Source organism: Patella vulgata, chromosome 3 (genome assembly GCF_932274485.2).
Source record: "Patella vulgata chromosome 3, xgPatVulg1.2, whole genome shotgun sequence".
NCBI classification, from domain to species: Eukaryota; Metazoa; Mollusca; class Gastropoda; family Patellidae; genus Patella; species Patella vulgata.
In genome coordinates this window covers 64,407,887-64,429,057 of record NC_065881.2, presented here as the reverse complement: position 1 = coordinate 64,429,057, position 21,171 = coordinate 64,407,887, and the positions used below count along the sequence as shown (strand labels likewise).

At 34.6% G+C, this 21,171-nt stretch overlaps 1 protein-coding gene across 2 annotated transcripts; it reads left to right on the top strand.

Annotated features, from left to right (window-relative positions):
• The first annotated feature begins 3,607 nt into the window (after window positions 1–3,607).
• On the top strand, window positions 3,608–20,893 carry LOC126816397 (uncharacterized). Of its 2 annotated transcripts, none has more exons than XM_050542875.2 (3): window positions 3,608–4,189; window positions 14,848–17,389; window positions 18,468–20,893. In XM_050542875.2, exons 1-3 carry the CDS (start codon window positions 3,719–3,721, stop codon window positions 18,662–18,664), a joined length of 3,210 nt encoding a protein of 1,069 aa, XP_050398832.1. In that variant the 5' UTR covers window positions 3,608–3,718; the 3' UTR covers window positions 18,665–20,893. The 2 variants fall into 2 exon arrangements, with proteins under 2 accessions (XP_050398832.1, XP_050398833.1); XM_050542876.1 differs by lacking the exon at window positions 3,608–4,189 and adding an exon at window positions 11,754–11,855.
• Window positions 20,894–21,171: the final 278 nt, after the last annotated feature.

The following is a 21,171-nucleotide window of genomic DNA, read 5'->3' as shown; positions in this document are numbered from 1 at the left end:
TGAAATGATTTCATTTGTTATCACTGACATGGCGTGTACAAAATTCATTGTAGATCACTTGTTTGATATTGCCCATTGCATGCATTTGCTCCTTTCAGAAAATCATCGACAAGCTGCTCCCATCTATACCTTCACGAATAGTTTGTTATCTGATTTTTGCAGACTGTCTAAAATGTGGGTTCATAATTCTACTCAATATGCTGCTAAGACATTTTAGTATAAGATCTCATATTAAAATCCTTCATTATTATAATGTTACGGGAACGGCTCTATTCAATACGCCTGTACAACTGACATAATACGATAATGTTAGAATACCCCATTCCTTTGTATCGGTCCCGTAACTTCAGAACACACCTATATTTAAATGAATATGTCAAGCACGCAGTGGGTTACATATCTATATGCATATGACATGTCAACATTTCAGTGTAATGTACTGTAATGTACATCAATGTATATATAATCATGTTCAATTGTGCATAAACAATTATCGAATGTCATATTACACACCTACATTATATACAGGTTATGATTATAAAAAAATAGTATATACATTGTATACGTTAACAATATCTCCGTTTAAGTCTTACCTCTGTTATACTTCATTATTGATGCCGGTGGCTAACTGGCTATATAGTCAACATAAAGTTATTAAAATACCTAGATGGTCATATTATCAATCCAGGTAATGAGTGAAATTTACCGTTAAAATGAAAATTAGGTCAGGTAAACGTTGGTCTCGATTATCATGCCCTTTCAGGAGAATAAGCTAATTTCACGACTGGTTAACATACTTACTATTATATGACTACAAATTTAAAGTAATATTGAAGTGCCATTAGAAAATAAAGGATGTTGATCGCTATGGATTTGATAGATTTCATCTTTTTATTATTATTAAGGTGATTATTTAATAACCGATTTAAATTCTATATACGTGGCGGTTTCATTCTTCTGGCTTGCACTATTGAGGATATATAAAGGTAATGTGTTCACTACGAAAAAAAAACAGAAAACAGAAAACGAAAACAAACAAAGAAAGACAAAGACAAACACCTTTTGCCATTGCTACGATGCCCCCCCCCCCCCGATCCATTTAAATTTCGTCACGACGGACGTGTTCAAATAGTGACATTCAAATCAGCTATTGTAAAACCTTAAATTCAAGAACATCATAAGGTCTGTCAATGAGTCAACTGTCGTGGTCTCGATTCCCCGATAGTACGTGACAAGGAGTAGGGTCCCCTAGCTGTCCAACCTCGTGGGTTTTCTCCGGGTCCTGAGCGCAAGCGAAGCGAATTACTGAAATAAAATTGAACCATGTGTTAGCCCAGAAATGACCTAGTTTTTGTGTCGAGTGGACGTTAAACTCTCTCTCTCTGCTAGACAGAATAATTTATCACAGAGTCGTCTCGTGTCTGGCATCGTCCAAAGGGTGATTTTACAGACTTACGTTAGGTTTGGTTATTTTTGGAAAAAAAACATTTCGACAGATATAAGTTTATATAATTCATAAACAGCTAAAGCTTACATGAATATTCGAGCAAAGTCAGTATTTAATTATAAATTACACAAAAATAAAATATTGAATTGTTTAATATTATCAATATTAATTTTTTATATATAAAAATCTTAGTCGTTTAAAGGATTGTTCAATTTATTATATCTTTAAACCTACAATCATTGTTCTAAAAGGTTGTCCGCGTCATAGACTTAACATAAAAAATGTGGAAAAGGGCATTTGTAGACAAGACGGCGACACTGTTAACTCTAAACAGCCAAAACATGACCATTGTGTTATGATCGTGACGATCAATACTCATGGTTCTTTCAAATGTTTTTTGGGTTTTTTTTAAATTTTGTGTAGCATAAAATAGCATTTGTATTAATTAAAAGATGTCAATCAAAGCATTTGCTATAACTAATTTATAAAATAGATTAATCGTTTAAAATTAAATTAAACATAAGCTAGATGAGAGAGACTGGTTTATAGGTCTAAATCTACTTAGACATAGTAATTGTACTATTGTAATAAAAGTTGATTAAAGTAAAGCTAAAAGAAAAATAACGAGGTGCCAATTACCCTCACCTAAAGACATTTTGAGCATAAGTGAGGATTGATGGTTACTTTAAATCGTTGTGTTGAGGTTATGTAGTTAAATGCTTATCTTAATTAACTGTTATAATGGAAGTAATATGATCACTGGGGACTATCTATATTTTGACATTTTAATTAATGGCTCGACGTTTGTATGCCCATAGTTGCAACGTGTAATGCCGAGTCTGCATGCGTGAAGAAGTGACAGAGTCGACTCCATTAGTGCTTCATAGAAGTAATGACAGATCTGACAGTGGAATTTAAGAACTTTATTATTGTTATTTATGGAATGTGACCGACAAAGTGAACTTTATATCGAGGCGGAAAGCAAACGACAAAGAATTGAAGATCCAAACGTTACAACAGTCTATTGTCGATGAGAAAAAAATACGTTATGATTTAACTACCAGGAATCAAAATATAGTTTTAATGCCAGGTTCTCACTCCCACAATCCGCGCTACCATTGAAATCGTGGATTAATCGTGGATTGTCGTGGTGATCCTATCTTATTTTGAGTTCAGTCGTAGCAATCGTGTTGATCGTATCGAAACGTATCCGAACGTATCTGCACGTATACCAGATCGTGGACTCAATATGGGACAACCCTAGGTATCGTAATGAATCGCACGGCAGTGGGAACTTAGCATTACCGATTTTTTTGGTCCAGTTCACACGTTGTATATCGCGGGTCTAATCCAATGGGCTCTAGCGGCAAATGGAAAGTAAGTAATAACTCGTTAAAGTCTCTTTTTTTATTATTATTTTTGCAGGCAGACTTGGTGACTGACTAGTTGATGTTTTACGCCTGCTAATGCGACAGTCTTCAGCAATTCTTTAAGTTGGGACGGGCCAAAACAAGAAACGGGTAGCAATGATCTCTGTGTTAAAATTATATTGTGAACGTGTTTAACTAGTTTTATCATGTGACAATGGCTACACCAATATTGTCGGACTTTTAAACACTTTGTGTTGGAACGGCTCCAGCGAGACCCAGAAAACTGGATGTTCGCGTAAACTGGGTCAGCTGACCGGGTTCTTTTTAAGTGAAACCGCACTTAAGAAAGAGTTCACTATTTCAAGCAATATCTATGAATTAGAGATATAAGGTAATTTTGATTCAGTATACTGCTTGTGTCATATATTCTTGGTACTATACTAAATGTTAGTGGCACATTTATTAAACGAACGAAAAGGTAAAACGCTGACCGAAAGAAGAACAGTCATGTTAGATTTGTTTACACATAATACCAAGACATTATTAAACGCGTAAGAATTTACTCAAGAATAAGGTTTTAACAGTGCGGACAGTAAATTTGACATTTAGGTCATCGTATGACATGTGTATAATGAATGGGTATAAAATATGGCTTTAATAAATCCAAAATAAATAGCACCACACTGCCCACCCTCCCTTGAATAATGGTTTGCGCATGCAGTCTTCACTTAAAAAAGTAGTTCTCAACCGAGTTGTACGCAGTCGGTTAGTGACAAAAAGGGTCTTGATAATCGCGAGTGTTTTGGGAATTTCCCAAATTGCATTACGCATTTTTAGGTTGATGGAACGCTGAGCTCAAAGTTTATGGAATTCAAATTTTTTAACATTTAGCCTGTCGTCAATGGAAGAAGATGATACAATAATTATTCTAGCTTCCGGTACAAGTAGCGAAGACGACGCATGTATAGAAACTTTTATTCGTCGAAGAAGAAAGTTGAGACGCAAAATAAGGCATGGGGATGGCGGTAAAAATGAGCACAAGTTCGATGCTAAAGACAAATCAAAATACGTTTTTCCAAGAAAGTCTAAACAAATCGAAACTTATAAATCTGAAGGAATGTGTTGGTCAGATTTTAAAACCAGAAAGGTGGAGAAAAAGGAAAATTCGGAGAATTCTCTCTGGTCCCTTCATAATGATAATGCTAATACCGGTAGTGGCACTGACACTGCTGATCCTAATAATAATAGTAATATCGGTAGCAACACAGACACTGCAGATCCTAATATTGGTAGCGACACTGACACTGCAGTTGGCACTGAAGAAGAAATATGGAAAAATGATATTGAACTTGCAATGGTTTTAAGTCTCCAGGTAAGTGTAGTGGAAGCAGGTCGTCTCATCCCACTACCAGTTCATCCCGAGCTGTTTCATCCGGGTCCTTTCACCCCACAAATTTAAAAACCGTTATTACATGAATTTTTAATATTTTATTTATACATTAATACCAATAACAATATGTCAATGCAATTTATCATGAATAATGTCCAACTCCTTCTTTTGCATACACCTTAGCTTATTTTCCGAATATTTTATTTATACAATTGTCAATGCAATTTTAACATGAATAGTGTCTAACTTCTTCCTTTGCATATGTTTTAGTTTATTTTCCGAATCCACACCACTTCTCGACATCAATTTCACTAAAATTACATCGCTTACAAGTGATGCTCATAGCAAAACACTCAACTTGTAATACACTGTATAGTCATTTTCATGCCTAACAGGATTGCCAGTGATAGAACAGTCTATCAAAGAATAAAATTCCACGTAGTCACTATTTCGACACATGTTATCTTTAGATGTTCAGACTACTTGGCACCTCAAATAACCCATCATTAAAAGAAAGCATGCAGTGTCCACCTTACAAAGGGTTCCATTGGTTTACGATTTATTTTATAATTTAGCACATAGTTTAGACCACAATGTGTTACAATTCGCATTTTGGTATTCTAAATGAATTCTTATTCGGAATTCTTATATTTGGAGTTGTTTAGTTTCATTTCGTGTACGGAAATTAAATCAACGATCAGTTTTAAAATTAATTATGTTTTCGAAATAATATCAATCTAATTTGTCTTATTTAAAAGGGGCTCCCGCGCAATTTAGTTGATTATTTGGTAATACGTAGAGTTCATGATGTATTTTGGCGAGTGATTAAGCTGTCAATATGTAATTATAAAATACAGTGCACTCTGTCATATCCGACATCGTACGGGATCATTACAATATGTCGGATTATGCATAGTGCCGGAATATCCAGTTTTCTCAAAACCGGAAATATTGTAACTTCGAAAACCGGAAGTATTATTATCATGTAGCTTCGAACATAGAAGCGCTCTTGAGCAACCAGTTTGTTGGATATTCAGCGCTTTATAAATAGATTATTATTATTATTATTATTAGAACTTTGAATCACCAGAATGTTATTCCCTTTAAAAATGATAAACCTTTCTGTATATTCAAAATTTTATTACATTAATTTCTATTTCATTTAACATGCGTAGGCATTTTGAATAGGTCAAGTCTGTCGTTAATTTATCTTCTTCGCCGTCTTCAGTTGATCGCACTCTTGTCTTTGCTATCACGTGTTCATTGATAATGGGCGTACTCAATTGAACGTTCCGGAATTGAATTCTCTCAATCCCAAAAATAGCGACAATCGAGTGAAAATGGGTACATCGGCTACAACGCATGCGTCAACTGGATATATAAATATCTCATCCAACCATGCAGCCGAAACCTGTTTGTCATGTTTAATTACGTCACAATTCTACTCACACCACCCCCGTCGTCAGGACTGACAGAACTGTGACAGGACTGAATTCCACGTCACTTGATTGCAATTCTGTCAATTCGGGACGTTCCGGACTGTGATTGTGAATCGAGCATCCCCAGGTCGTCGTCACACGGTTCAAAGAGATCCGTAGGGTGACCAAACTTATAGGTTATTCAGGTTCAATCGACATGTGCAACGAATGTTTCCAACAGGCGCTAGGATTATTTTTACGACTGAATTCAGGGGAAAATTCATGGATATTCTTGAGTATTTGTCACAACTGTCGTACAAGAGATTAAAATTATCAAAGTAATCAACAAAGACCCACAGTAGCGAGTTTTAATCTCACAGATAATTGATTGGTGATTGCTTGTTAATCTTTTGTGGCTTCACACCGATCCAGTTTTAATCTCACAGATAATTGATCGGTAAGTGTTTGCTTCACACCCACCGATTGAAAGTCGGATTATATGGTGTCGATTCAATGGAAATCGCATGACAGGGCGGCTGATTGGTGTCGTAATCCGGAACGTACAGAGGTCGAATTACCCAGAGATTTTTTGGCTGAAGTAATAAGGGAATAAATCGGGACATGGAAATGGTGTCGGATGTAACAGAGTGCCTGAGTAATCAGAGGTCGGATGTGACAGAGTGCACTGTACCTTTTTATAAAGAAGATAAATGATGTTAGACATTATAAACTAACAAACAATACCGTATACTTTATTACAAAAACATTGGTGAACTAATCTAAAATCATAACGGCAATCAACAAAAATCGACGAGTAAAACTTATTTATTCCATACATTATTGTTTATTTAACAATAAGTAAGTGTTTAACAGTTTATTTAACAATAAGTACAACTCAGTTAATTGACTGCTATTATAATAACAAGGGGGATGAAACAGCCCGGGATGAAACAGCCCGATAAAAAATTAGGTTGGGATGAAACAGCCCGGGGTGAAATGGTTGTGGGATGAACTGACCCGCATCCAGTGTAGTAAACAGGCTAGACTGTGGAACTAGCAGTGGGATAGGTGACTTGCCTGAGATTATTAATTGCTGGCTGTTGAGTGAAGCTAGGCAGGATTTATTATAAAAACTGATTTATTTTGTTGGTCTTTTTACTGTAGATGGGGGGATCACGTGGCTAAGTGGGTAAGACACTGACTCGCTAGCCTGGAGGTCAGGTGTTCGATCCCTGCATTGGCTGAGAAGTTCATCCAGATTTTTAGGCGTGGTTTCCCCTTGTCGGTGATGCAGGACGGAGGGCCTGACAAGGACAGCTGTCTAGTCGTTTGGATGGGACGGAAAAACCGAGGTCCCGTGTACACATTGGCGTGCACGTAAAAAGATCCCTTGGCAGTTGGAATTCGATATAAGAGTAGGCTGTAGTGCCGCTGCCCGGGCAAAATTTCCCTCAGCACACTGTATGGCATATGCCCGTATTCATTAGCCAAGGTTAGGAGCAGAACAGTAGGACGTTAAACCCCATTTCATTTCATTTCATTACTGTAGATTGGTACTGGGCATTGTATCATACCTTATATTTTTATTCTTCCATATTTTCATGTGGATGTATATTGTCGTCCCCTGTCCGTCAGGAATAGTTCCTTTAGGTAGGAACAGTGTCTGATCTGACTACATGTCCACTCACCGTTGCTGTTTGTTCAGCATCGGATGAACCACAGGGCGTGAAGACCACCCTCCCCACATGTGGGGGTCCCCCACAAAAAATCTCATTTGTGCAAAAAGCGCTGTGAGCAATGAGCATGGTCGGATCAAGGACTCCATCTGCTAGTGTTCCTCCATTGATCATTTTGAACTCTTATAGGGGAACCTGTCGATGCCATAATATTCATACAGACGATTGAAAGATGGAGTGTTACAGGGAATTTGGCTTAGATTGACAGTTAGCTGGATTGAACCTTGTATTATTGTAGGCCTACATATATGGTTCTTATTCTTAGTTTTCGACATTCAAGAGAAATCGACCCTGGTTGGTTATGGCCTTCACGGATATGACTCTCTGTATCAAGGTCTCCCTGTTATTTATCACTGTCCGACTTCAAATTAGGTTTGATGTACATATGTAGTTACATTCATATGTGTGGAATAATACTGCCTAAGTTCTGGACACATGTGTTCTGCTCAAGGTCCCAGGGCTCCCAGCATCAGGGGCTAAGTGAAAGGGATGCAGTGACACGCTTTGCGTTATTGTTTTGAGTTTTTGCACCTCTTGAGTTTTTGTGCCCCTTCGGAAATGGCAAAAAATCATGTGGTTTTCAACAACATAATTATTATGCTTAACCAGTGTTAAACATATGCTGTGGGTCAGATATGCTACAAATCGGCTCTAGCATGTTCCACACAGCCCAATATTACCCGCCCCACCCCCCTCCCCCCCACACACATATAAATATTGTTTTTGGAGGCCCAGATGGGATCTTGTTCCACATGCAAAATCATGTTTCACCACGCCCCTGCTCATCATGGTAAATCCGGGGCTGTGTTTGTCCCTATTATTAAGCTGCAATATGAGAATACCGCTCTACTGTCAACCCTGTTCAGAGGCTATTTTGGAATCATTACCATTTATTTTGCACTTCGATTCTTCTTTGTTGGCTAAAAGGAATCATTTCTCGCCACATAAGTGATACTATTTTTCTCTATGTATAGAATTATCCATGTCTGTATAAATTATAATTATTGATATTTTTTTCATATTTTGTTTGATTTCTAAGTACTTTTAGGATGACTAATTTTAGTAGTGAAATTTCGGAAAAAGTTTTAATTGCCGTGTGGGCATCCTCACAAACTATGGGCGATTATTAGGTGATTGGTTAAATGAAGACAAGTGAAGGGACCATCATTTGTGTAAAGCCTGAGCTTATGCTGCTACATGTACATGTAGCTGTCATTCAAGATGGCCATCTTGCAAAGTAATCTTTGGTCCATGCATAGAAAGCTTGGGTGTTTGCAAAATAATCACTAATTCCCCAGTCACTGGAAACATTATTATTTTCAATTTAATTACTGAAGTTTGAAACAATAAAACAATACTTGCATCGAAAGAGGAAGAATGGTATCGTGTCAACAAATGTGATCCTTCACAATATAAAAATCTTGTAATATTCAAAGGAAATGATGTAACCCATTGATTCTTTGTACAAGCTTACTATTTGTCATCCAATCTTTCCATCAGTTAACCACTGCTGTTTAGTGCTTAATGCATACATTATTGTTGATAATGAATTTAGTTCTAAAAAATAAACTTTTCAGGTTTTAATCAATAAAACCAAACTTTAATCAATAAAACCTAGTTTTAAACAATAAAACCAGGTTTTTATGATTGAAACCATAATGTTGATATGATCAATACATTGACTGACTTGAGTCAAACTGAGGATAATTGTACTGTATATTGTCACAGCGCTATCCAGACCTTGTATCTCATTTTTTTGCCAAATTTACATTTTTGCTTGTTCAGAATCAAATCCCAGTTTTGCATCATCTATCAAACATTTGTACCTCTACACCAATTAGAAATGGAATTTTAGAGCATGTGACAATTTCTCGGAATCTGATTCGCCAAGACAAATTTCTCCAAAACATTGTATCTCTGACAAAATATCATATCTCTGTACCATGTTGCAAAAGCAGACGACACAGATGAACTTTGGAGTCACTTTTAATTGCTGTATGAAGTAAACCATAACTAATCCTGAACGAAAACGTTAATTTCTTAAAACAGCAAGTTACTATTTTGCATATATTTCGGATTACATTAACAAATACTTTGATTAATGTATATCAGTGGTTTGGTGTTATTTTGTTACAATTTGTTCAAATTGACTAAATATAAAATAGATTTAAGTTCATACTATCATTATATAATAACATGTAATACATGTACATGTATGTGCATCGTTTACTGATAATACACTGATAAGTAATATAATTAGGGTGAAATTCTGATATACGATAATTTGACATAAACTATACTGGTAACTTTTATATCGCTTCAGTGAATAAAACACAGAGATGCGATATTTTGACATATTTTCTTTTTAATATCTGAAGGGTTTCTTTAAAAATCTACATGATCAGTATTTCTACTAGATTGTCAAAAGCCTTATCAAGGGATCAGATACATGTAAATATGGCCGGTGCTGCTAAACAAGCATCAGAGAGAGAGAAATGGGGTTTAACGTCCACTCAACACAACCAGGTCCTTTCAGGACTAATGGTTCAATTGTATTTCAATAATTCGCTTGCGCGTAGGGGTCTTTAGCAGTGGGAGGAAACCAGAGGACCAGGAAAAAACCCATGAGGTTGGAAGGCCACCCCACTCCTAATCACGCCAGTTTAAGACTCAATGACAGACCTTATGATACAACATGCATGCGCTAATAATTCGCCCCACGCCTTACAAGCATCAGAAGTGACAAGCTTGATTACCACTAATTCGAACAAAGATGACTTTTCAGATGATTTATATCCTACCACTATTCAATCAAATAAAAGAAAATTCAAACACTTAAAACAACCTGAAATAGAAAATATGGATAAAGCCTCTCTACTGACTCTATCACTAGAGCCGGAAATAGATTTGTTGCTTCAAACACAGTCACTCCAACCTATGCTCGAGGGCAAAAATGCAAGAAATAATCAATGCTAAGCCAAGAGCTTCACCTTGATTTCTGGCCTTCGAGCTGCTGACTCGTAACGAAGCAAAGCCACAAGCACGATTTTTTGCCTTTGTGGGCCCGCTTCGGGTCACAATTTTTATTAGATTTTAAATACCGTTCCAATATATGTTTGTTACACAACAGTCGGGGATGAATGGAGCATTGGGGTCTTCAGGGGATGGACCCTATTAATACTGAGCATCCTGGGACCTCTCCGTTTGGAGCTGTAACACTTTTCCGAAAACCATGTAAATTGTGAATGCGATAAAGGCTACAATTTTTACACACCCACATTTTCATATGGACGTATATTGTTAACATTTTTTTTTTTTCAAATTCGATGTGAAGCATAATACATCCATAATAATCTAACAACTAAAACTAATACAAAATACATCCATAATAATCTAGTAATTTCAAGTAACATTTAACATACAGTGATTTATATAACATCGATAGCATAGTAATCTAATAATAGTCAAATGGCTTTATGTATTAACAGCATTTGATTATAAGATATATTATACATGTATCATTAACAATTCAGCATTGTAACTTAAACATGCATTATGCAAGAGCTAAATCTGCCTATCGCAGGTCTTTCTTTAGGCCTGAAATCTTATCTAAATTATTAATTAGACATTAATTAACTTATCCAGACCATAATCAACTCTTGATGTCAAGACTAGCCTTCGATATCGACTGGATTAGAATCCTATATGCTGCAAACGCTCATTGATAATTAAATCAAAACAATGGATAATCAAGACTATGCTTTTTAACGTACTAACTTTAGTAATGATGAACGAGGCTAGGTGGAAATTTACAAAGCTGATATCTCGGTTCATAGTGGATCAATTTGACTGAAATTTTCAACAAATTACCTTTACATTATCTAGTTTTTAACTATTATAGCGAGAACTACCAACTCGTTATCTAATCTCCCATAATGTATCTTTAATTAATGATTATGAATCCTACATGTTTAACAATGACTGTTCAATAGCCATAGATCATTTATGGATTAATTGTAGTATTTGATACCTTACATTTGAATCCTTAAAAATTAATAAAATGTCTGAAAATATACATACTTAAGGAGATGTCGATAGTTTCTTTTCTATCGTTTAGAATTATTTTTGAGCTTGTTTGATATTTTCTATTGGGAAATTACATCCTTGTCGTTTCATTATATGTGTACGCACATGTTGGTTTGCATAAGGCAGGAAATACAACTCGATTAGACTATTATGGCCGACAATTTTATACAATAAGAAAGGCTTTTTCCTGAGACAGTGGTTAGAATGTACTGCTATCATTATGCAGTTAAGTGAATACTTTCTAAAGGCAATACAGCTTGATTGTATAATATCTAAAAAGTCCTGTTGAGGCATGTGCATTAACTGTAAAGATAGTGCTGTTTATAACAAAATTGTGATATAGTATACTCATAGATTGTTTCATTTTCCAAGGAGTAGTATGCAGATGGGAACATGCGATAAGTACATGTATGTGAAATGTATCTTTTCTTACCAGTATTTCTATGATTGACAGTATTGATTATAGTTACATGTATGGAGTTTTTGTTCAATAGAAGTCAGGAAGCTAATGGATAATTTTCATCTACATATATGTATAGACTCACATGTCTATATGTCTGGATGATAATAATAATCATAAATTTGAAACTTTATTATATTTGTTTCAAATGCTCTTAATTTAGAATAAAATATGATACAGTAATAAATTTCATAAATCAGGATTTATTACTCCCCTTTCTGTCTCAATCAATACTGTAAACTAATCCTTGATACTTGAACCAAACAATTTTAATTTGTAGAAAATGTAACACAGTTCATTTACCAACTAAATTGATGGCTTCAAATATTTACATATTCATGCTTCAAATATTTACATATTCATGTTAAAAAGAAGTGTGGTGTATTGTTTGTTTTTTTTTATAATAAAATATGATTCATAGCACCTTAGTATGTACATGTACATCCACAATAACTTGATGATAAAAATCATATTGATTTTTAGCAGGCAATGATGTGTGGGAAATCTATTGGCTGTTTAGTTTGTTGTCATTTGTTTATTGCTAAGAATTGTGTTCATGTGGCCAGAGGTTATTAGATGTAGCTCATTGACGTTATTTAGTATATAAGCTAGCTTATAGTATTTGATCAGATACGTGTATTTTAAAAATGGTTTTGTCAAGGTAAGCTTTTAGTATTTGTGTATTTTCTAGGGTAGGAAATACTGTTTTATTGAAATCTATTATCTCAGAAAAATGATTGATTTATCACATCAACCAAATCACATGATCCATGATTCAGTTTCACACTCTACACGTGGTCTATAGTTTTCAGTTGGTTAAATATATTGACAACAATGGCAGGGCTTGGATTTAATCAGTCTGATGCAATCAGTCTACATTGTGATAACTGGATGTAAAACTCTGTTTCACTTCAGCAAATTATTGGTATAGACCAGTAAGATAAAACACTTGCCTCTGGTATAAATTAAAATTTCGCATGATCACTCATTTTTCTAGAAACTGCATTTATTTAACATTGGTGGGTTAAAAGATTAAGGAACCTTAGATTTTCAGTGATTTCTGATAGATGTTAGAGTTGTTGTTGTAGCAACATTTTCCATTCGAACTTAATCGTTATGATGTCTTCAGAGTTTCTGTATCTGTCCGTCGGTCGTCCACAATTGCTTGGCTAAAGTCATCCCTTTTGAGGTAGTGGTAATGTTTATGGGCTTATTTTCTCCCGCCTTTAGCAATAAACAATTTAATTGGTCAAGACTTGGAACATAACAACTCATCAGCTTTTAATTGCGGTAGAATGTTTAAACTTGGGTGTAGATGTTCATTAGGAGAATGTCTTGACTGAGTTCAAAGATTAACATTTTCTCATACATTGTAGTTGCATCAACCCCAATCACACAAAGTCGCAAAAAGATCACAAGGGTGACATAAGCTCAGCTTAAACAGGCTTTTTTTTATCTCATGAACGTAAAATCTAGGTATGGATTACAACCATATGTGTACGGGTCAGAGGGGCGAGGGGGTGCAGCTGCCCCTAACTTTCGGGCAATCTGACTTTTTGGACAGACGGGTCAAGTGAAAACAAAAAATTATTTCATGTAGTTGGCAAAATAAAGTGCCCTAAATCTATTAAAACACCAATTTTACTTTTCTTTTAATTGAATCCCGCAAATTTGTACTGAATTTTGTCTGGAGTCACTCTACTTTGTGCACCATTTTCAGGCATCGATTATTATTTGGGAATGCAGCTGTAAAAGTCTGATTGAATGGTTTCAATTCATGTCAGCATTGAGTGGGATTTCGGTTACAAAACCATTGGACAACTTTGTAGTTGCTTAATGCACAGGCTAGAATTTTCAAAAGTTTGTTTGGGATTTGTTTCGGCCACCTAAGGTAGGCTATATTGGACCACATTGAAGTTGCTGTATTCAACGGCTGGAATAGCAGAAAAACCCATTTGCCGCAATGTTCAAAATTTTTTCCCAACGGTCCCATTTCTGTGAACTGTAAGCGATTGATTGGTTGATTAGGCTTATTAGTTGCTGAAGTTGCTGTATTCACGGGCTAGAATAGCAGGAAAATGCGCTTGCGGTCTTCGAATTTTACCAATTTTCTTTTTAGAGGGTTGGGGTGGGGACTAACCCAAATTTTTTTGGGCATTTCAAGTTCTGCCCTCCTTAACAATCATCCAGCCTGTACGCCTATGATTACAAGTTAAACATACATTATGCAAGAGCTAAATCTGCCAATTGCAGGTCTTTCTTTAGGCCTGAAATGTTATCTAAATTATTAACATATCCAGACCTTGATATTTACTGGATTAGAACCCGGTCTGCTGCTTCTGATTAAATAAAAAAATGGATAATAGAGACTATGTTTTTTATCAACCGACTTTAGTAATGATGATAGAGGCTAGACTCAAAATTCAATCGCTAAATACTTGGTTCAGGGTAGATCAGTTTTCAGCAAATTCCCTTTATATTATCTAGTTTTGAACTATTATAGTGATAACTACCAGCTCTTTATCTAATCTCCCATAATGTATCTTTAATAGAATGATAACTTTAAGCTCGAGAACATCCACAAGATTGTCCTACATATAAGAGATCAAGACTGAAATTTTCAATGTATTCATATTTCATCATCTTTTTTTGAACTATCACAACAAGACAGCTAGCTCTTTATATAAATCTTGCATAATGCATCTTTAATATAAATAGGATGAAGTATAGAGATCAGGCACTGAAATGGGAAGAAATAGTTATTTTCCTTGTTTGAAAGTGAAAATTCAACACTGCATAATTTCTAGGTGTGTTCCCATAAAATATATCTGAGATGCCTCTGGAATCTTTCAAAATATTTTAGACAAAATTCTTAGAGTTCAGATTTATTTTTATAATGGATATTGTAAAACTTTACAATTATTTTCTTTTCTTTTTCAGCCGCATTACCTACCAAAGACAATTGATGAGGAACCCAGTAGGAATGGCATAGTGACCAGTTTACAAAATTCTGTTCAAAACACAAGTATTAATTGTAATTTACATGTAGATTGTGATACTAAAATCAAAATGACTTCTGAAACTTCAAAAAATTCAGGGAAGTGTATTATTTCAACAAACAAAAGAAAACCTTTTAAACCAAAGTCCACATCTCCAAAACAATTTCGTAATAGTTGTGACAAATCAATGAGACCGGAATCCTCCAGTTTCAAAGTTAAAGACTATATGATCAAGAAGAACCCTGCATTTAAGTCTTTTGAAACAAAATACAAAGCCAAAAAGATAAGTTCACCACAAAAGTTTCATCCATATAGGAACAAGATTCATATAAAAAATGAAAATTTGGATCCAGTTAAAAAAAAGCATTTGAGTAATATTTCTCAGGGTAAGAATTACAGTAACCTCTTTTCAGCACATAAAAGTAAGATATCCTCAGAACCAACATTAAAAAATGAGATTCGATCACTAAAATCGTCTGGACTTTCAAGAAGAAAATTGTTAACAAAACTGAATTGTTCTGGAAAAAGTTGGTCTCATATTAAATTCGAAAAGGCCAATACAAGTAAGTGTTTGGAAAATAAAATGACTGCTTTAACATGTACAGAACTAAGGAAAGATTCTTTTTCTGAAGAGGAATTCTCTGATGATTTACCTGACCTTGATGGTGTAAATATAGATCATTTGAAAATGTTGAAAGCAAGTTCTAATAAGGGCTTGGAAAAGGTTAAAGAATCTCATGCAAGTAGTGATAGTCCTATGAAAAAAATCAAATTATCAACAAATAAAGGTTTATCTGTAAAAGAATGTACATCCGGATTACTTTTTACACCAGAACACAAAAACAAGTTGGCAAAACTTTTATCAACAGTATCATTCAAAGAAAAGATAAGTAAGGAAAACTGCCCAACAGATGGATCAAGCCCAACTAGAAGTCAAAATTCGGACAGTAGACATTTTATGGATATTTTAGATTGCTTAAACAGTAAAGGTAAATTACCCAATGAAAGTGATCAGTCTGATGCATCAGTTTCTTTGGCATCAGTCCCTCCTTATTTGGATGGAAATATATCATCGCCGGATTATTTTGTACAATACACCAGAGAATCTTGTTACAAGAAGGATCTCAGGTATCAACATCTGAGCAATAAAACATACGAAAGTTCTTTTGAATCCCTGCGGTCGAACGGTGTCAATACAGATGACATTGAAAAGAATACATCGAAATGGGTTGAAAGTCATTTGGATATTGTAAATAGAGACATGGTAACTGAAAATTTTCCATTTGATGAGTCTGTTGAGATTGGTGCTAAAACTATGACTTTTTTAAGAAAAGTGTCCGTTAAGACCCCTAGTTCGAAACCCTGTGATAACATAATTCCTCAAACCAGTAGGAGAAGCCAACATGTAGGAAGTTTTTGTAAAATAACATTTCCACCTTCATCAATTGATAATAACATTATAGATTCATTTAGTGCTATGCATTTAAATAACTTAGATGCAGCTATGGAAGAAGGAGATACATTCTTTGATTACAGTCTTAATATGCTAAAGAGCTTTGTGAGGCAAAAAAAGCCAACAATTTCAGTAGTGGAAGACATTTTGCTTGAAAAGGGCTTGCTTGGTAACCATGGTGATGAAATTTGTGTAAAATCATACAATTTATTACGTTTTGTTTGGCAGACATACCCAGATTTGATCAACATTAAATGGGATTTGCTTAGTGATGTTATTGCTGGAGTTACATACAGAAAGAATTCATCATCTTATACAAATTTACATGGTGGTTTATTACTTCATTTGTATGTTTTTGGATTGGAAGTGAACTTGTACAAGAACAGCTTGAAAAACCGTGATAAATTGTTAAAAACTTTGGTGTTTAAACTTCTGTCTGTTGATGCTGCTTTCAGAAATTTAAAAGAAATTGTGAAGTGGATTGAGTTTTGTATCAATTCTACGGAAATAAGAGGAGATGGATTCTTGCAGATGAATATATTTCCCTTGCCAAATAATGAATTAGGAGAGAAACAATTGTTACAATTTGATTCTCCATATAAACTCCTTCCAGATTTAAACAGATTGTTAAATCTTGGTGTAGAAATAAGTCGAAGTTGTGTGGAAGCTGCCAAACGTGTGGCTGGTGAATTAGAGAAGATTTACATATATTTATCGGATATCAAACGCAAGAAGATGCTACTTCATTTTATATCTTCTGATTTATTGATGTTAAAACTCACACAGAGGGTAATGGAAGACTATTGTGATGGTACTATATTATCTTCTACTGATTTTCCAGTTTCATTTCATAGACTGAAACAATCTTATTTTAGTGCCTATCCTCCAAGAAGTCCTATTTGTACACCACCCCAGTCTCCCTCAGATGATGGAGATTTTAATGGTTTAAATCAATATTCTACTGAGTGTGTTGAAGAGCTGAGTTTACTTGTGTTTTATGTGGTAAAAAGTTACCTTGCATGCAGGAAAAGTAAGATTTTTTTTCTACATTTTTAGCTTGTGGTCCCTCTACAGGTCACAATTTTTATCCGATTAAAAAAAAATGTTTAAATATATCACCATTACAACGTAATGTCGGTTGAGTTATAATTTCGTGAAATAGTGTAAACATATGGTATATCCAGGTTGTGAACCCTTTAGAAGCCACAATTTTGATCCTATTTTGATGAAACTTTAAATTTATGTTTATATGGTGCTAGTGTTGATAGACATGTCACACATCTTACACAAAGCTTCACATATACATGTAATGTACAGTATAAATCAATGTATATGATATTGGCATAAAAGAGAAGTGAAAACAAAAATTACAAAATTTTGATTATCAAATATTTTGTTATCTACAGAATATTTGAGAATGTTATTGTTGTATAAGCTCAAAAGGATAAAAATACTAGGGTTTACACATTATTATGAGAATTTTGTATAGCAGCATCAGTACATGTATATGTATTGTTCAGTTTTGTTTGGTGAGATTTGCAGTACCAGTTGCCAGTACTGAAAAAGCCAGTATTGACTTTATTGAAGTTTTAGTGGTCAAGATATTGTGTATATTAACCTATCCTGACATTGACATTATGGGTCACAGAGAGACCCACTGAAACAGTTATACAATAAAATTTTGCCCCTGTTTTCTGTACATTGTATTTTTATTGATTTGTTTTGGCAAAAGTTGTGAATAGTGTGCAGCCTCTTGATACCGTAGTTTTAAAATAGGCTCAGGTAAATGTAGCCAGGTGTACACCAATTAGTTATATAAATATCACAAAAATTTGGTTTACAATTACTTGTACTAATTGTTTCAATGTATACCAGTTATCTGTCGTGGAGCACTCAGTAGCCTGCATGTTGACAACATTCTATAGACTTGACTGTAGATGTACAAAGCTGTTTGAAGTTACCATTAGTTCTGTTGCATTTCTAATATTTGAAGATAGTCAACTGCAACACAGATCATTTCATTACAGCAGATGTACTAAAAAGACAAATAATTCCAATTACTACATATATAACAATTATATATATATACATGTATTTATTTATTTAAGGAGTACTTTACGAACCATTGCATCAAAGGTACAATACTGAAGTTTTTACAGAAATTGATAGAAGTGGACTGGCAAGCCTGCCACTAGATGCTCAGCAGTTCTTTCAACATATTCAGCAACTAGCTCCAGAGTTATCCCAAGCAACAGAACAAAACTGCATAATGTTGACCTGCTTATCAGAGACAATTCAAGATTAAGACTTCATTACCTCTGGGAATAACAAAACATCTGTTTTTTTTCTTCCCAGATTATACATGTACATGTATATACACAGAAATATATAGGTACTGTAGTAAGATTTTAAAAAGTTAAAATAATCCAGTTACAATGTACATTGTAAATGAAACTGCATAATGTTAATCTGCTTATGATAGACAAATCCAAATTAGTTATTCCCAGATTTGTTATAGATTATTTAGTGTAGGTAGATAAGATTTAAAATAGTTACTTAAATTAAAGTTGTCCATATGTACATGTTGGTATAAGAAATGTACAATATATTTACAAATTGACCTTAATTCATGTAGCTGATAGCTTCAGTTGACTGAATTTGATCTAGTCCCAATTTTAATCATATCAGCCAAATTGTCAAAGATATCAATGATTATTATTGGATTATGAATACATGTTAATTTCTACATGTACATAGTAATCAGCTAAAAATATAAGCAACCCAAAGTATGTAGTAAAGTATTTATGGTAAATGAGTATAAGACATACAGTGCCAAATAGCTGGTGGGTTCTTGAATGGATATATGTTCAGGTACATCTGTTTGTTTTTGGTTAGATTATAATTACATGAAATTATTAATGTTTGTTGTAATGGAGGGAGGGATGGAACGGAATGACCGTTTGGGTGTACATAAGGCAAGTAGATGTATACAGTAAGGTACTTGTTCAATTAAAACCAATGTATCTTTAATGCCTGTTTGAAAAATCAAACTTCTAAACTGTTTTATGACATATTTATTGATTACAATGTCCATGTATGAACCTTTTCTTGTACAACAATATTTAAACTACTACACTACATATTACATGTTCTTGAAACATGGTTTCAGTGGTAAGCTAATAAAAGTGGAATACTATATAGGACACAATCTGCGAAATACAGTTAATGTTATTAAGGATATTGCAATGATACATGTACCTTTAAAGGTCAAATGTAGACAGTTTTCCGAATCTAAAGATTAAACATAATACAATATTATTATTAAAAGAAAGAACTTGACTGCAGATGACTACTGTTAGATCTTCATTCAATCTCGGGTTGTTTTTTTTCCTATGTCAATAAAGCTTTATTATCGCATAATTCTTTTTATACACCCTTGTGGAAATGTGTTCTTATATTGCCGTCGCCCCCATCTGTACGACCGTCGTCCACAATTTCTTGGGAACACTCTACAGACTACATTTATCATCTTATTGTTTTGATATATATGTTGTTTACATCAGTGAGATGAGGAATCCTATTTGATTTCCGTTAATTTCTTCTGGAGTTATGGTCCAGGTTTCATTTTGTTGAACCTTGTGAACGCTCTAACGACAAAAGTTATCACCCGGTCTGTATGAAATTTATCTGCATCATTAAAGCGGTGAACATACTAGCCGAATCAATCGGCGTCGAAATTCGCCTAGTTTGATATATTCGGCCGAATTATATTCGTCTAGTGTGTCCGCTTCGCCGAAGCATTCGCCCGAACATAGAATTCATTAGCCAATCACCACTCATCATCCATTCATATCAAGAAGTCACGTGATTGTTTGAAGACGTGGTCGCCGCCATGATTAATCATGTGACGTGAAAGGTGATGCAATCGACTGGTGAATCATGTGAAGTATTCGCCTAGTGTGTCCACCCATTTGGCCGAATAAAATTCGGCGCCGATTAATTCGACCGAATGATTCGGCTAATGTGTCCACCACTTTAGATTAGTGAAACGAAGAAGGCTATTGAATTTCAGCCATTTCCGTTAATTACGTCTAAAGTTATGGCCCGCTCTGACAGAAGTTATCATCTGATCTGTATGAAATTTATATGCATCGTTCAAATTAGTAAGACGAAAAAGCCTGTCGAATTTCGACAATTTATGTAAATTACTTATAGAGTTAATAATAATAATAAATAATAATGTCCTAAAATCCAACCGAAGCTGCTCTTTGGTAACATTATGGTCAGTTAAAAGAAAAACACTAGTTAAAAGGAGTACGCGATCAACTGTTAAAAGAGACCATTTCTACAAAGATGGGTTTTAAGATTCCTTATAAAACTGTCAGTTGATGCACAGTGTTTAAGTTCTATAGGAAAATCATTAGAATTCCACAGTTAGGGTCCTTGTTTCAGTTTGTAGAACCTTGTGAACCTTCAAATGACAAAATTATAATCTGGTCTGTATGAAATTGTCTTGTAAATGCCCCCGATTACCCACAAAACAATAAATATGCGACAACCCTTGTCGACCGCACGGACGATTTAGCTGCCGTGGGCGTATGTTTCTTTGCCTGGCATGCTATCCTTTTGATTTGGGTTATCCACTCAAATAAGTGTTCTTTGTGATCATTAATTGGATATGGCGTTTGTTATTTTGTTTAGTTTGTTAATTTTAAATATCCTTTACGTTTATTATTTTGCTGGCATAATTCCTAGTGTATGCATAATGCCTAGTATATGCATAATGCCTATTGTATTCGTAATGTTTAGTGT

Bases quoted from the DNA above. Each gene is read 5' to 3' on its own strand.
- LOC126816397 (XM_050542875.2), top strand. From the start codon at position 3,719: ATGGAAGAAGATGATACAATAATTATTCTAGCTTCCGGTACAAGTAGC. The intron at 4,190-14,847 runs GTAAGTGTAGTG...TTTCTTTTTCAG, and splicing joins CAATGGTTTTAAGTCTCCAG to CCGCATTACCTACCAAAGAC. The intron at 17,390-18,467 runs GTAAGATTTTTT...TATTTATTTAAG, and splicing joins TTACCTTGCATGCAGGAAAA to GAGTACTTTACGAACCATTG.